We start from the raw sequence: 17997 nt of genomic DNA, 5'->3' as shown, positions 1-17997 counted from the left end.
AAATTATATGGTTAATTTTAAAGCTTACATATAAATTATAGAAAGTGAGTAAGCATATTACAAAATGTTTCAGTAGCAAAATAATGTATATAAAAAAATTGAATACAAGTCGGACTCGGGCACAAAGGGTTTTGTAACCGTCAATCTATAGAAATGCCAAAAAAAATATGTTTGAATCCATCCATCAGCCTTTTAAGGTCCACTGCTGGACATACTCCTCCCCCAATGCTTGCCACTCCGTCTGGTCCTGCGCCCTTTGAATCCAGCGGTTTCCCGCTGTCTTCTTAATTTTATTTTGCTTTATAATATTTGTTGTTATAGCAGACTGAAACATATCATCTTTCAATGTCTTTCAGACAAACAGTGGAGTCCATCTGGCTATGGATTCATAACAACTTAATAGTTAAACACTTTGCCCCTCACACACAGAACCTAGTCAAAAAACATTTGACTTTTCACATGAATCAAAGACATTGTGTTGTTTAGTGGATTGCAACCAGGTGTACCATATTTATTGGTATAATACCTATATGCAACAAGACACTATGTGGCATTGAGTTCTGCCACTCAACATTCAATGTTTTAAAAATTTAGTAGAAATTGGCAACAGGGTGGTTGTCTTAACATTAAGTTTAATTTGCTCTCCCTGCTATTTGTTAGCTCTACAATGTGAAATAAAAAATGTGTAAAATTTTCTATTTAAGTAATAAAATACTTTTTTAATATGAGATCTTGTTTGTATTGAATTTTAAAATAGTTAGTTTATCAACGGTTAATAACCTTATATCAGCTTACTTGAAATAATTTATTTTAATTATGTGTTGATAAGCAATTTTTTTCCCCAGTTGCACATAAATGAGAAAACCCATAATAGTAATTTCAATTTATACTTCAGATATATCTTAGGCATTTTAAAAAAATATATATATTGAAAATGAAAGCATATTTTAAATAAATATTTTATAATATAACCAGACCAGACAAACATACAATAGAATGTTTTCAAAATTAATATTTATATGTATAATTCATAATTTCACTAAGGTAACAAATTTAAAAAATATATTTATTATTCATCAGATAAAATGATTTCTTTGAAAGTAAATTGCATAATTTGTCAACTTTATACTTAGCAATATATAATTAATTACACATTAAGTTAATTACTTTACCAAATTCTTTTTTTTTTAAATATATTATATGACTATAGGAATATGCACATAAAAATGTTTAAGATAAAGTGTTAATTTATGAAAAGCTAAAGAATGTAGCCTGATGCATGATATTACTGCTTATTAGAAAAATGTTTGTTTGTTTATATGTTACGAAATATTTGTTTTCTATTATAAAAATATCATCACATTTTGGCCCAATATTAAGATTACTATTTAAATCCGAAAGAGCAATATAAGATATGTACGTCCATTAGTTCGTATGCAACTTCATCACATTTCATTAGAGAAATCAGATAAAACATGCATTAATATTCTGACTGTACTTGCTTGCAAATAAATATCAATAAATTTATAAATAAAAGTACACTTACCGATTTAGGCATGTTTGCGGTTTAGGATCACAATCTGCAACGAGAAGCACTATGTGAGACACATTTTCAAGAAATATCTGAATAAGGAAAGTGGTCGGCAAATATTGTAAACTGTGTGAATTTTGTAAAGTATCCGATGATTGTATTAATTGTAAATATAAGCAGAGGCTCATAAAGTGTTTAGTAATTAGTTTCCAAGTTTGTTCAAAAAGTAGTTGTACAGGCGGCGACAGTAAATATGCAGCCACCGGCGGGGATTAAGTTGTGGTACAGAAAGATTAGGTCTCATGTTATAAATTACTAAAATAGGTAATATTATCAATATAATACGATGTCAGACATAAAACTTACCCAATAAAAAGAAGAGTATCACCTAATAATCCACATAAGTAGCACAACACACATGAAGAAAGCACACACCCAAAAGAGCCACAAAAATATCACGATGTGATGTGACAAGTGACTGTGTGACGTGGTAAATGGTATTACCATCTATTAAATTATAAAATGTACCATATTCAATTTGTCAATATATGGCAATTATGAAATGTTGCAATAAATTATTGCCATACTATAAAAAGGAAAAAAAATATCGCAACCAATAAAAATTACCTTATTCAAGTACTAACACATATCGACATATGTACAATTAATTATTTTGTTGATATCTTAAATTTAACTTTTAAATTATCAATCGATCATTAATAATCGGAAATTTATACTTTTCTTATTTTTTTACAAGTTACACTTTCTAATATGCAAATATTTAATTTGAAATGAATTATATTATGTGTATAATTTAGGCCACTATAAAAATCACTTAGTAGAGTGTGGTGCAGTCTTATGATTGTCTATGCTTTTAAAGCTCAAGAAATAAAAATTGACATTTAAATTTCAGTTTCGAACTTTCGACTTTTGACAGCTTCATTGATATCTTATGTCTTATTGTCCCCGAATGGTCAGTCAGTGTCAGCGGTTATGACTTATCAACTTTATAACACTACCAAATATAAATAATAAATACTTAAAATATATTATATTTACTATATCACTTATATAACAATATGTAATACAATATTTATTATTAAATTAAGCATTGAATCTATTATTTAAGTTAATGTAACTGTTAAGTGATAAACCGATACATGTATTACTACCTCGGATTTTAGTAAGATTAAATCTAATCTTTTTGAAATATAATTATAATCACTAATATATTAGAAACAATGTCGACACCCTTACGTCGGTTATGTCATTGGGGTCCAATAGCAGTTTTAGGTAAGAGTTTTTCTGAAAATTGAAAATTAAATATTTCGAAAATATATTGCCTTTGCTGATATATTTACTTATAAAATCTGCCTTTAGTGTCGTCTGTAATATTTTTTATACATTAGGTATAATTAAATTAATAACATGGTCAATGATTCATCTCATGGGAATGTGGTGGCCACCGCATGAGAGCGTGCCAGCAGCTTTACACGCGGCAATGTTTTTGATATTGGCTGCGTCTACACTATATTTCTTCCTACAAGCACTTCTTGAAGGGCCTGGCTTTGTTCCTTCTGGGTGGAAACCTGTAAGTGCTAAACATTTATTTATTCTATTGAGCATAAAACATTGTGATGAGGTACATCAGTATATTCAATTACATGTGCTTATATTAAATATGTTAAACAGGAAAATGAAGCTGATAAGGAACATTTACAATATTGCACAGTATGTGAAGGATTCAAAGCACCGAGATCACACCACTGTAGGAAATGTAAGTATTAATTGATAATTATTTTTATATGAGGTTTAACTAACATAATGAAACAGTTGTCATTGACCTCCTAATGGTATCCCACTGCCAGCCATGTTTATGGGTATCATCCCCATCAAGCTAGAGGTTGGCTATTATCTATTTGTAACTGGTGGTTTAGTAATGATGGAATTTTTGAGTTGATGAAGCAAATATAATATTATATTATGTGCTGTTAGTTTAATTATGAAAAAAAAAACTGAATATTCTCTTCTAAACAAAAATGACATTAAAATTTAATATAAATATAAAAAATTATCTTAACCACAAAACAATAATATTTATAGATATATATACATCCTTCATTGTTTTTTATACCTACATATTTCTGTTATTTTAGGTGGTCACTGTATTAAGAAGATGGATCACCACTGTCCATGGATTAACTGTTGTGTGGGTCATGCCAACCATTGCTCCTTCACTATGTTTCTTATAGCTGCTGTACTAGGATGCTTACATGCTTCCATTGTAAGAATGTGCTTTTAATATTTTTTTTCTTCATACTGTATCCCACATATAGCATGATATGAACTCATCAATGCACTTTACATTGTTACCAGAGCAATAAAATAAAATTACATTAATTATTTCAGTTTCTCAGTAGGAATTACACTCTCAACCTATCAAATTTACAGTTGACAAGAAAATATATATACAAGTTAAAAGATAATATATTTTATTTCCAGGTGCTAATAATATGTCTCTACCATGCAATCAACCGTGTAAGATATGTTCATTATGGGATGGGTGATGAACCGCTAGTGTATTTAACTCTAACAACACTATTAATGACTTTATTAGCAACTGGCATGGCAGTTGGTGTTGTTCTGGCTGTTGGAGCTTTACTGTATTTGCAGGTGGGTTGGATTTTTTTATTGATTTGTGGTTAAATTAGTGGTTATTAGTAATTTAAGACACATTAGGAATCTAAATCTAAATTATAAGAAATATTTAAATGTAGTTATTAGAAATGTCCATTTATATTAGCATTCTCGAATGCCCTTATTAATTTCTCGAATGAATTCTCGAATGCCATTATTAATTTTAACATACTTGTGTTAACTATAACACTAAAAAATATTGTAACATCCATTTAGAAGAATGATTTCCACTGAATGTCTTAATTGACGTATGCATAAAGGGTAAACTGTTAGGTACCTTTTTACATGTCAATTTTTTTTTTAAAAGTAAAATTACACTTGAAAAAACAAAGATTTGAATTTTTATGAAAAATCAAACAAGGCGAAACACTCGTAACTCTTTCGTCTTTAACCATAATAAATTAATTAAAATATTTTAATTAGATATATTATTGGCAGTTTTTGCTATGTTTAAGCCAAGCGTCTAAATATTCACATTGTGGAAAATTGCCCAAAAATTTTTATAGCTTCATTAAAATGCTAAAAAATGCCTGGCGCCAAGCCATCGTCGGTAAACTGTTCTCTACTATATCTGTGATTATTCACTATAGAATGTTATGTATTTTTTATTTTCATTCATATTCCCGTTTTATTAATTGAAATTTACCCCAACTATCGTCTATCATTCTTTAATCTGATTTTATGAGGCCATAGCAGTGTTATTTGACTATGATATGTTTTATGAAAATATGTAACTACATTCTATGTAATCTCTCAATCTGTGTATTTGAAATTACATATTTTTGTAAAAACATCGCGTTTTTTATTTAGCAAAAAGTAAGCAAATTAAAAAGTTAAAATTCCTCATTGTACATGAGGAATTTTAGCTTTTTAATGCTAGATAAAATTACGAAAATAAAAACAAAAACAGATTTTTATATAATTCTACATCCATTAATACAATCCGGTTAATAATAATTTTATATATTATTCAAAAAAATTAAAAATAACATTATTTTTCAGGTACGCAGTATCCTACGCAATTGCACGACAATAGAAGATTGGATAATAGAGAAGGCGCAGTGTCGTCGCAAAGAGCTTGGTTTGCCGCCATTCAAATTCCCATATGACCTGGGGTGGAAGAAAAATGTGGGTTTTTTATTACGAGGACACAAATATGATGGCATAAAATGGCCTTTGCTTAGTGAATGTGGGGAATATGATCTTACTGTAAGTATTTTTTTATATTTTGACCTTTGAAAAAACATAAATATTAGGTTTTTGAATTTTAATATTAAATGTATCTGTGTAGATTTTTTTGTTTAAAATAATAAATTTGCAATTTAGACATGGATATGTAATATATGTCTACTGTGTATATTAATTTATATGTATGGGCCATGTTTTAAACTTTCAGGCTAGTCTTTCCGATGTACACAGTACAATCGATTTAGATTAAGATTTGTGTTCCTTTTGAATGTTTTCTCTTCCTGTGTACAAAGGACAAAAGTTCAAAATGCCTAACTTCAGGTCAGCCACGACTGGTCAACCGCACTATACTAAACAAAACATTCAACCCGCAGATAGAGCAACTAGCCCAAAAGCAAGACAAACACCAGCGATCTCGCATCTATACTGCCATACGCCCATACTCCGGTCGCTGGGCCCCCATACTGTCGTACCCGCGCGCCGCACTAGCGCCCCCTTGCAGCGACGAGGCGCGACTACCGCTGGCGCTGGGGGACGTGGTGCGCGCGACCAGGCGACGCAGGTATGTTTCTGTCTTGCTCTAACTGGTTTGATGTGGTGACAATGGGATTATTGCTTTCTTTATAATTTACATGGTGTGGTGGCAGTGCCAATGTTGCTGTCTCGTTCTAACTTATATGGTACGGTAGCGATGTTGTCATTTCACTTTAACTTACACTGGGCGCTCGTAGCGATGTGATGCATGTTTTGATAAAGCGTGAAACTTATTTTAGTTTCACGCTTCATTTATCATTTACTCATAAACAGTAATTTAACTTTTTTAACCAGGCATTGGCTCTTCGGTGAGAAGCTAACAGGAACAGAAGACGGCAAAAGAGGTCCCCGAGGGTGGTTTCCACGAGACTCAGCGGCCCCCGCCATTATTGAACCCCCTGAAACCCTTTCAACCCCTGTTACCAAAGTGACTCCGGTGACTCCAGCCAATAATAAGTATAAACACGACTAATCAGTAAATATTAGAGAAGCTTTAGAGTACTTGTGTATACACTATTTTGTAATAAATGTTGATTAATGTATGAAATATACCATATTTTTAATTGTATAGAAACTAAATTAACTCTATAAATGGTGTAACATAATGTAAATGTTTGATTGTTTAGAGCAGGTTCATGTCTTGAAATATTTAAATATTTTTAAAGTGTTTAAATAGAAATATATTCGCTATTATACCTCAAGACCAATGCATTATTTTATAAAATTATTAAGAATATTATTTTTTAAATAAGTGGTGAAGTGTGTAGCCTTTCCATTTTGTTAAATTATAATATTTTTTTTATTTATCTTATAGAATATTTTTCTGTATGAAAAATAAATAAGAATTTACTGAATATTAAAACTGTAGAGGTGCATTGGTACAGCGTCTGACTGTAAAGAAGTCATGACGCAGAGGCAAATGAAATATTTATTTGAATTTATATTTTCGTTTCTTCGCTCTAGTGTCAAGGCAAAGCGCGGCGTTGAATTTTGCCAGTCAATAAGCAAAGGCTCCAGAAGTCGGCGGAAAGCGGGAAATGGTGTGTCTTAACACTAAGTTCCCTCTGCCATCACTGCTGTGTGCGGGATACAGCGTGAAGCCGATTTGTGGTTATAACTATGATAGAAAAAATTAAAATTATTATATAACTTTAAAACTATGTATTTTACGTAAATTAAGTTTGTAACAACCTTATTTTTTTATGTGTACAATATATTGCAGAAATCAGTACTTAATAAATCAGTTAATCTTTTAAAAAAATAGACTGAATAGTTAATATACTTTTTTTTAAACGTTTCGACCATTAACAGTTTATGAAAATATTTTAACATTTTTACATATTTTAAAAACAAAGATGTTTCTTGTAATGATATGCTTAAATTGTTTAAACTTTGTAATAATATCAAAGATTTTTAGGGGCGAAATTTTATACATTTAATACAATTTTACATGTAAAAAATATTGTGGTAACATCGCTAGGAAAGAAAGTGATCCAACATAAAAATAAAAAGATTTTGAATTATAATTTTTTAGCGAAATTAAGTTTAATTTAAATGTATTTTTTAAATTTATTTTAAATGTATTTTTAAATTTATTTTAAATGTATTTTTAAATTTATTTTAAATGTATTTTTTTAAATTCCACATCACAACAATATATGAGAATAGTGTTTGGTATCTATTATATTTATGACTGACATTTCACACCGCGTTATTTTCTTTAAAGTTATTTTTTTTATTAACTATTTTATTTACTAAAGTCAGTTGGTTAGCATTAGATGGATATTTTTACATATATTAACATTACTTAAAATTAGACAAACTCACAGACAATCAATTTAATCATATCGTTAATCGTGTAATAAATTAATAATTAAGAGAAAGCGTATTTATATTGTTTAGCTTAACAAGAATATAATAATGAAATATATTCTATATATTATGTAAAATGTTATATGTGGTTTTACATAACTATAAAAAACATAAGATACATAGGTACAGTAAGGGTGTGACTGTAAACGTGACGGTTGTGGGTTTGATTTCCCCTCGCACAATATTTATATTTTCTCGCTCTGGTAAGGAAATATAACGCGGTGTTGAGTTCCGCCACTCAACACGCAATGCCTCAGAATTAGGCAGAAAGTGGGGAATGGAAGTGTATTAATGGCAACGGAGTGTCTTAAAACTGGGTTCCCAGATTACCTCTGCCTACCCTGCTCTGGGTCTCGCCCGTACAGTGTGAAACTAAGAACATCTTATATATGTATGAAATTTACATATTAAATGAATGTTACAAATTATATAAAATATGTAGAAACTAAAACTATTAATGACATAACTTTTTTTAAAAAAAAATAATATTTAATATGCCGGTATTTTTTACTCCACCCTGTGGAATTTGTACATAATATTTATAATCTATGTAAAGCTATTACTTTTTAAATTTTAACCATTAGATTAGAAAAAGAATTGTTATTAATAATTAATGCCAGTTATTTATGTATAATTATATTTGCAATAAATAATCTTGCAATCCTCTCTACCTACTGGTTATATGCAGGATAAAGCGTGAAATAAAAATAACAATATATTATCTGTAGTATAGATAAAAATATAACATTTTTAAGTACAAGGTATAAAAGCATTTTGTAAAATTCCTATAATAGGAGGATCTCATAAATATAAAAAAACGAATTTACACCTGATTTTAATAAAATGTTCATATCCTACCTATATATTTATATTTTATAATAAATTTATTACTTTTATCATTGTATTGCCATTTAAAAATGTATTTTTTAACAATTTAATTTTTGTTTAGTGTATTTTTATGTGTTTCCGAATGTCTTGTCAAAAATAAAAGAAGTGTTTAAGTGTAAAAGTTTTTAATGTGCATTCAAATAAATTATCATCCATACATAATGCTTGTAAGAAGCATAATAATTATAATATATATATATATATATATATATATATATATATATATATAAGTTAGCTTAATTAATAAAAATATAAAAGATTCTCAAATCCAAAATTAAATTATATTATCACGATTTTTTTATAATTAATAAATGCGCATTGCGAATCTACTACTCACGCCACAGATATATAAACTTTTTATTTCTCCTTGGAAATTGTATTTCAAAAGTTTATACTGTTAATAAGCATTCTTACTTTCAGTCAAGCTCACAATTTTCCTTAAAACTAGTTATTCAACTTAAAAAATAGTGTAAAATCACTGTATGAAAGTCTAAATTACATTGTTAAATTAATATGACAGATATATTATAAAACTACCAAAATCTACTATATTCTACCAAAATGGTAGTTATTGTTATGTCATCGAGAGAAGGTTATTTAATATTTGATTTGTTTAGTATTCATTTTCTTCGTCGAGTTCTCCCTCAGTGGAGTCAACTCCGACTTCTTCATAGTCTTTTTCCAAAGCAGCTAAATCCTCGCGGGCTTCAGAGAACTCGCCTTCCTCCATGCCTTCTCCTACGTACCAGTGCACGAAAGCGCGTTTTGCATACATCAAGTCAAACTTGTGGTCGAGTCTGAGAAATTAATATAAGAGTTTATTTTCTAAGTAATAAAGGAAGGATATTTTTTTTAAATATTTGTTTGATGTAGTCGTGACAAATTGACGCGTTGGGTCCTAGCCATGTCGTTTATTTAAATAAATAAAGACAATTAAGCTAAAATAAAGTAGATTTTTATGAAAAAGTACTAGGTACCTTAGTCCTTAGTTTCTACCTTCTCCTTCTCTTTATCTCATAAATAATTTTAAATAAGCCTACACAAGCCGTGCAAGCAATTTTATTCTCATCATTTGGCTAGAACCCAAAAATAAATATAAAATATCACGATTTTTTTTCGTTTAGGTACTCTGGTACTCTGTCGTTATAGGTACTCTGTCATATGAGTCACTTATATGTATGATAAATTAAAGAAAATATCATACCTAGCCCAAGCCTCAGCAATAGCTGTAGTGTTGGACAACATGCACACCGCGCGCTGCACCTTGGCGAGGTCACCGCCGGGCACCACTGTGGGAGGCTGGTAGTTGATGCCCACCTGGTTAAAGTAATAAAAACATATGAATTATTTGTAATAGAAAATTTTAAACATATAATTCATTCGATAAATCATCTCTTTGAGGAAAAAGGAATATGAAGAAAGAAAAACGAAGTTAAATCTAAAGTGGGGCGCGATATTTACCTTAAATCCTGTCGGACACCAATCCACGAACTGGATAGTCCTCTTCGTCTTGATGGTAGCGATGGCAGCGTTCACGTCTTTTGGCACCACGTCGCCTCTGTAGGTACATTAAAATTATATAATTGTATCTCGAATTTTGATTAGAGAAATTGATTATTATTATAAAATTATACGAGACTATTGTTGCTCAGTCTGCACTCGGAAGAATGTTTATATTTTAATTACTTCCCTTTTCACACGAAATGGCACGAAAATTAGCCAGAAAATGGAGAACGGAATGTCTTAAAATTTGGTTCCTTCTAGATAGAAGAATGGGTAGATACCCAGCGTAACGAAACAACGTAAAGCTGTTTATAAAATTATTTCAATTACATTTCATTTTGAAAACTCCGAACTCTATCGATATTTTATTTAATATTTTAATAATAATTTAAATGTTAGACTAGATACAGTGGGAGATAGTCGTAAAAAATAAGCAAAAGGATATAATTACCTGTACAACATGCAACATGCCATGTATTTACCATGGCGTGGGTCACACTTCACCATCTGGAAAAAAAGATAATTATGTTTATAGTGTAGGTTTATGGCATTTGTGACGCAGTTAGGATATGCTCGAATAATTAAAATAGTTGTGATTTCAACTAATATTTGAGGTAATGTTTATAACATATGGCTATTAAAGTAGAAGGCTTCGGACTTTAAGCACATAGCATAGTTGATAGTATTTACATAGAGTTGCTGAATGGACGAGAAAACCAAGGAGTAGATACGTGCGTCAAATTTTTAAGTCATTTTGAATTTATTGAGTTGGCTTAGACCAAATAGAAATTTTGTTATTGTGTTTTTTTTTCGAATCAAAAATATGAAATACTACATACCTACTAATATAATTATTAATTATTATTATTAATAAAATATATTTTTTTCAAATATTAAAAATCTGAAGTAAAATTCTTACTTATATAGCTTTGCCGCTCTACCTTTGATATAATAAAATAAGTGAATTGATTTTGAAATTTCTTTGTTTATTCAAAAAAAGCTATACCACTTAAACTAGGTCAATAACCCTATTTTGAGTAGTACTGCGAAGTCTAGCTTAGCAGTAGAATTAAAGTATCTAACACTAGTAAAACAGTCGGCTCTAACCGCAAGTCGGCCGCGCGCCAGTACTTGTCACTAAATGATATTACTATTCCCGCAGTGCGCTTGTCATAGTGCATTGTAACCGCAAATTACCAAGAAATCTATACATTTTTTTTATTTGCGCTTGTCAGCGAAAAATCAAGCCATTAAAAAATAGTATTATATACAAGTAAGTTTAGTTATTAAACACATTTCTATAAAATTACAATTAACAAACCTGATTAGCGGGTTCAAAGCAGGCGTTAGTGATCTCAGCAACGGTAAGTTGCTCGTGGTAGGCCTTCTCCGCGGAGATGACGGGCGCGTACGTCGCTAACGGGAAGTGGATGCGCGGGTACGGCACCAAATTGGTCTGGAACTCTGTGAGGTCCACGTTGAGCGCGCCGTCGAAACGGAGAGACGCGGTTATGGAGGAGACGATCTGAAAGAAAATAATGACAGCATTATTGCAGATATTGAACATAAATTTTATATTCAACTAACTTTTTTCTTTGACTTCGTCCCCAAGCACAAATAAGATTAACAAAACGGTGGGTATTAGGTACACATTTTTAATTAGGACGTGTAGTTCCTGAGGTATAGCAACCAAATAAACTCTTCATTTGTACTCTTCATGGTATATGAGTAATTGGTAGAAAATGTAAAACAGCAGTAATAATAAATCCAGGGTACTCTTTGTCCATCTGTATATTATAAATAGAAAAATTAAATTTGGATAATTACCTAATATTACATTAAAGTAATACCTGTGTTTTTTAAACTGCTTATTTGATTGACTAAAAATATCATTATAGATTAAATAATAGAAGATGGAAAATTTCAACATGGTTTCCTATTCAAACAACAATATCATAACATGTTAAATATTACTTACCTGTCCAATAAGCCTATTAAGATTGGTGTAAGTAGGACGTTCTATGTCCAAGTTCCTGCGGCAAATGTCGTAGATGGCCTCGTTGTCGACCATGAACGCGCAGTCAGAGTGCTCGAGCGTGGTGTGCGTGGTCAGGATGGAGTTGTATGGCTCTACTACTGCCGTTGATACCTATGTTTAATGAAATATTGTTGAAATAATGAAATATTCCAATCTTCTGGCCTTTGTAGTCCAGTGACATAGCGACTGACTGTGAGCGTGATAGCTGCGGGTTCGATTCGGATTCGAGGGAATGTGAATGGCACCTGCAACCCTGGTCGGGTTGTTGTCTCTCGTCAAGGTTGAAAAAGGTTTTACTGACGTTTAAGGATATAACAAATACTCATTATACATTATTGATGACATTGCATAAGTGTTCTCCATACAACGTGACATTGGCGAAATGAATTGTGCTCAACTGGCACGCTCGAAACGCCATATATCAAGAAATCAATCAATCAATCGACATTGTATAAATAGTCGTATACGTTTTTCAATACTTGTGGCACTCCAAGAGGAAAATAACTGATATTTAGATGTTACAGATTTATATATTTGCCGAATCATTACAATTATCACATACAATTAAAAAAGTTCAACTTACTTGAGGAGCAGGATAGATGGAGAACTCTAGTTTCGACTTCTTGCCGTAGTCGACGGAGAGACGCTCCATCAATAAGGAGGTAAAACCGGAGCCGGTACCGCCGCCGAATGAATGGAACACCAGGAAACCCTGTCAGATAAATTATTATTTTTGAATGTATAGAAAAAAACTTGCAAACTTCGATCAATGTCAATGGCAAGTCTGGCAAGTACCGAGTTGACATTCATAAAAGTTTATTTCAGTCTCTCTACTACTTTATCTGCAATAAAATGTACAAGAATCGACGTCAAATTTAAATTATTTTGAATTATACATAATTCTAATTGTTCCACCAACTCAAAAATTGGGCATAAAATGTGGAACGGAATGTAACTACACCAGGTTTCTTCTGCATACTATTTTATACGGAAAAAGGATAAAACTGTTTATCCTCTCACCTGGAGACCAGTGCACTGGTCAGCTAACTTCCTGAGCCTGTCGAGGACGACATCGACGATCTCTTTGCCGATGGTGTAGTGTCCGCGCGCGTAGTTGTTCGCCGCGTCCTCCTTGCCAGTGATAAGTTGTTCTGGATGAAACAGCTGCCGGTACGTGCCCGTGCGGACTTCATCTGGAATTGATTTTGATGATTAATACAAATAAAAAAATAATAATCTGGAACAACAATTATTTACAAAAATGTAAATGTGTGTAAATAAGTATATTCTAAAGGATTTTTAATCTGTTACGTCAATCATAGTGCGGCGGTAAACTCTGCCATATAACCCAATTTATTTATGACTTATAGAAACTCAGAGATTTGACCAAAATGAAAAAAAAACAATATATTTAAAAGCAATTTTTAGATATAACAAATATAATTTCTATCAATCACGAAGGGCGAGCTTCACTAACTCTGGTTCAATTAGAGCACTTGACATCCACTAATGAATACAGAACTTGGTTTGTTTTGCTCGTTTCGAACAGACGCAGGCAGACGTCACCCTAACTGCAGCCTAATGGCTTCCTGCTGACACGAGTGCAGCTACTTGTGTTGATAGACTTGCGTATGTATAATATTCTCGGTTATTTTTTAATATTTTTATTTGCTAATTGACTATTTATGTCATTGCTTACAGTTTCACGTTTCTTCCCGCATAGAAGGATAGGCAGAGGGAACCAAGTGTTAAAACATTGCGTCCTCTCTCATCGCCCAATTTTCGAGACATTGCATATTGAGTAGCGAAACTCAATGCCAATACTTATCATAGCAAGAAAATAGAAGTAATTAATTCCCTGGAGTAAGAATCGAAACCAAATTCTTCACGTTTAGAATCAGAGGCTGCTGTTGCTCCTAGGCTTACTTTGACTAAAAAAAATATTTTTCTATTTTTCTGTTAGGCAGTAATGTTATTCGTGTGTGACCATCTCTAGGGATGGGCGAATCGACCGTATCGGAGCGTGTCGTCTTGGATTTCTAACTATGCAAATATGTATAACATTTTTCACATACCGGTGTTTGTTCGCAACTTTATAGATGACTAGCTTTTAGCTTCACCTGTACGCTTTAAAGGAAATTGTAAAAAGTTGTGTATTATTGAACTTAGTCTTAGAGATTTAGCTTAGAACTGATATTTTCGTGTGAAGATCTTTTTCTTTTTCTGTGACATCATAAGTATTAACGTGATGTAATATAACTTATAATCTTCATCAATTCATGGGCTATTAACAAACTAAAAAGGTGATTAACAAACTACAAAATAAAAAATACAGTCGAATTGATAACCTCCTTCTTTTTGAAGTCGGTTAAAAAGAAAACAATTGAAATCAGCAGTTCCTTAGATTAGTTCGTTCAACCAAACAAATGCCTATAACTTTGTAATATTAATGTAGATGCATATTATGTTAATATTTAAAAAAAAATTTGATTAACATGGTTGCTAAATTGTAAATTGTAATTATATTATTTAAGAGACTAGTTGTATTTTTTTTACTGTTTCGCAACTTTAACATTTCATGGAGTAAAAAAAAATAATGCAATTTTTTTATATCTACTTATGTGATAATAATCAAAGTATGTTATAGAGGTAACTCTAGACAAGATATTTTATTTTTTATCTATTTTTTAATGATATTTAAATGTAATAGGATTACATTCAAATTAACGTCTACGTCAAGTTCTATTGAAATAGATATGTCTTATTAGTATCGCTCACTGCCTACAGTTGCTGATTCAAATCTGAGAAGCAAGTGTAACACAAAGATAATAAATCTTTTATTACTTAAACTTAAAAACTTTAATAACTTTTTCATTATAAACGGATTTCATGTTATATTTCACATTTAATACTTCAGGATGGAGATAAGCTTTCCGCGCGGATTGTACGCAATGACACGGTGCGGTAATAACGGGCGGCAGAGGCAGTGGGTTCGATGAACGCCGGACGTCTCGACGAGATTTTGTGCTTTTAGGATCATTGCACACTGAGTGCATGCATTATTTTAAGAGAGGTACATTAAAGGATTTTATATAACAATATAAAATAATATATTCAATTATTAAATTAGCTTCATTATTTTATAACTCTGTGGGTTGGATTACCATTTGTGTGAATTAATTATTTTAATTTTCTGTTCAAGACATAGCGCGGCGTTGAATTGCAACACTCAAGACAACCGTTTCGAAAATTTTGGTGAAATGGGGCAACGAAGTGTCCAACCACTAGGTTGCCTCTGTCTAAGCTGCCTCGTGCAGGATAGTATGAAGAAAAAAAACGTAGTAATCAATCACTTAAAGTTGCAAGTACAAAATGAGCCTAAGAAGATAATTTGCGCGTAGGTTTTTTGTCTGCCTTTAATTCCCGTGCCTTTGAATTTAATCGTAAGCTGCAGATGCCTCTTGAGTTTAAAATAACATCTATTGCTTTAGATTTCGTACTACTTCCTATATATATCATAACTGTATAGTACTAAGTTGCTATGCTATGAAACAAAAAAAAAATATCTAAGTGAATTTAAATGTTATTTAACTGTTCTTTTCTACCATTGCATTAAATAAGATTATTTGCCTGCCTTTTTTAGCATATCTATTACTTTTATATATTCTATCTTTTTATTAAAAAAAAATACCTGAAATATCTAGTATAAAATATGTTCATTATAATGTCATTCAGTATTTACAACACTATTAAATTTAAATACTAACCAACAACAGTAGGTTCCAAATCAACGAAAACTGCTCTAGGAACATGCTTCCCAGCACCAGTTTCACTGAAGAAGGTGTTGAACGAATCATCTCCTCCCCCTAGGGTCTTGTCTGAGGGCATGTGGCCATCAGGCTGGATTCCATGCTCCAGGCAGTACAACTCCCAGCAGGCATTACCGATCTGGACACCAGCTTGGCCAATGTGGACTGAGATACATTCCCTCTGTAAAAGACAAGTTTACGTTAAACTATCTTCAAACTATAGCTTCGGCTGCATGTTCAAAAAAATGTTTAAAACTATCATTAAATATATTTAAGTGGAAATAGAAAATAAGTAAATAATATAATTACCAAATAAAAAAAAGCTCGAAAGCAACAAATAAATTTAGCGTTAATAGTTTTTTTGTCACGCTCTCCATTTCGTATGGAGGTCGTTTCCCCCAGGCCCCTACAAAAAACAACCTATAATTGAGGTTATTGTGGAATTTACGAGACGTACACTTACAAATTACTGTGACATGTCACGTAGTTTCAGTCTTTCATATTAATGCCTGTAAATATATTAGAATGTTAAAATATATGATTTGAATTGTATTTTCATGAATTTTTATAGATGGGCAAGGCGATTCTATTGAAAAATACACCTCTCTTCATGAAGTGCTGTTAAAAATACTTTATTATTTTTTTAAATGACTAACAGCGTAAAGGTAAAAACGATAAAATCAATTAATTTTATTAATAAAGTTGGAAGCAGACAATGTTGTGCCTGGGACAGGGACCAGCTGGTTTCTGAGGTCGGTGACACAATCCAATATCCAGATATTTTTTACCTTCACACATCTTCAGCTATTAGCGGACAAAACAAAGAGAACTTAGACACTTAGTTTCTACATAATTATAAATCATTTTATAACAGTTAAAAAAAATTCACGGCGTTGAGTTGCGTTGCCCTTATCTTTCTATATCTTTTATCTATTCTAGGTATCCCGCTAAAACGAAGAAGTTAGCTGAAGGTGGAGTAAAGCTTAATTCGTGAATACTGAGAGCTTCTAAGAGCATCTCCTCAAGAGCTTATTCATATGGAATGATAAATGTGTATTTGCAACGCACGAGTTACTCACCGATACGCCTGAGTTGACCAAAATAATAAAATATATCCGTTTAGATATAAGTTTCATGTTTTACGAGTCTAATTATAATCATTCTATTATTAGTTAAAACAGCTGACAATTGTAATTCTATAAGTTAAATATATTTGAATATATGTAATATATTACGTTGAGTTGACCGTAGTCTATTTTATAAGAGGGTCATAATCAGAAAAGTGGACATTTTCGAATTCGTAACGTAACTGATAAGTAACAACACTGATAATGTTTGTTACGAAACTGATGTCATAAGGCATTATACACAACAAAATAAGGATATTATATGAATAAAATATTGTTTTTTTATTTAATGAGACACAGATTAAAATTTTAAAGATTCAATCGTTGAATTAACAGATTATAAATGTAAGAAGAAAACATAACAAACTGACAATATGAACAATATAATAATGCTATTTAGTAACGTAATAAACTTATATTTCTAGTTAGAGATCACAAAGTTAATGATAAAATTAAATCCACTTAAAAATATATCAAAATTTGAGTCGTTATCACTGGAATTAAGTTTAATTCTTTGTAAGTGTTTATTCCGCATATCTTCATATTTAATAGGATTGATCTTTTTAAGACGTTCTCTATATCTTTTATGTGTTTCAGCACTTGACATTGGAGCCATGACGCTTACTGAAAATACAAAAATATTTATCAAAAAATAATAATCACAAAATCACAACTAATTTCAGGCAGAATAAAAAATATTTTTAACTAAATCGGTTCAGCTGTTTCTGAGATTAGCGTGCACAAACACAGACAAACAAGCAAACAAGCAAAATACTTAAAAATCATTATTTTTGGTTACTTTACTTTATG

At 31.3% G+C, this 17997-nt stretch overlaps 3 protein-coding genes across 4 annotated transcripts in view; 1 reads left to right on the top strand and 2 right to left on the bottom strand.

Moving 5' to 3' along the window:
* Moe (moesin) overlaps positions 1-2044 on the bottom strand; it is a 39814-nt gene extending 37770 nt beyond the window's left edge. Inside the window, exons 1-2 of one of the 2 annotated variants that reach the window (XM_085186445.1) lie at positions 1898-2044; positions 1547-1580 (exon numbers count right to left, since the gene is read on the bottom strand). In XM_085186445.1, the coding sequence (XP_085042571.1) occupies positions 1547-1558 (12 nt within the window). In that variant the 5' untranslated portion in view covers positions 1559-1580; positions 1898-2044. The remainder of the gene's footprint in view (positions 1-1546; positions 1581-1897) is intronic. The other variant, XM_085186447.1, reaches the window with a different exon arrangement.
* Positions 2045-2497: 453 nt separating this feature from the next.
* On the top strand, positions 2498-8831 carry LOC146538430 (palmitoyltransferase ZDHHC6). The gene is made up of 8 exons (XM_085186451.1): positions 2498-2824; positions 2941-3122; positions 3224-3308; positions 3688-3815; positions 4034-4204; positions 5231-5437; positions 5791-5978; positions 6245-8831. Exons 1-8 carry the CDS (start codon positions 2773-2775, stop codon positions 6420-6422), a joined length of 1191 nt encoding a protein of 396 aa, XP_085042577.1. The 5' UTR covers positions 2498-2772; the 3' UTR covers positions 6423-8831.
* The window catches only part of LOC146538429 (tubulin alpha-1A chain), a 22274-nt gene continuing 13095 nt past the window's right edge, over positions 8819-17997 (bottom strand). The window contains exons 2-10 of the mRNA XM_085186450.1: positions 16019-16241; positions 13272-13444; positions 12835-12963; positions 12192-12362; positions 11535-11738; positions 10665-10720; positions 10172-10268; positions 9915-10027; positions 8819-9507 (exon numbers count right to left, since the gene is read on the bottom strand). Of these exons, the coding sequence (XP_085042576.1) occupies positions 9324-9507; positions 9915-10027; positions 10172-10268; positions 10665-10720; positions 11535-11738; positions 12192-12362; positions 12835-12963; positions 13272-13444; positions 16019-16241 (1350 nt within the window). The 3' untranslated portion in view covers positions 8819-9323. The remainder of the gene's footprint in view (positions 9508-9914; positions 10028-10171; positions 10269-10664; positions 10721-11534; positions 11739-12191; positions 12363-12834; positions 12964-13271; positions 13445-16018; positions 16242-17997) is intronic.

The sequence above is a fragment of the Heliconius melpomene genome, chromosome 6 (assembly GCF_056956725.1).
Source record: "Heliconius melpomene rosina isolate 202511_hmr_F chromosome 6, ASM5695672v1, whole genome shotgun sequence".
Taxonomy (NCBI): domain Eukaryota; kingdom Metazoa; phylum Arthropoda; class Insecta; order Lepidoptera; family Nymphalidae; genus Heliconius; species Heliconius melpomene.
Note: the sequence above shows the minus strand (reverse complement) of the source record. Positions and strands in the feature narration are given on the sequence as shown.

What these genes read in the sequence shown, in the direction of transcription:
- LOC146538430 (XM_085186451.1), top strand. Translation starts at nt 2,773, where the DNA reads ATGTCGACACCCTTACGTCGGTTATGTCATTGGGGTCCAATAGCAGTT. An exon ending in TTCCTTCTGGGTGGAAACCT is followed by an intron (nt 3,123 to 3,223) that starts GTAAGTGCTAAA and finishes TATGTTAAACAG; the next exon opens with GAAAATGAAGCTGATAAGGA. An exon ending in CGCGCGACCAGGCGACGCAG is followed by an intron (nt 5,979 to 6,244) that starts GTATGTTTCTGT and finishes TTTTTTAACCAG; the next exon opens with GCATTGGCTCTTCGGTGAGA.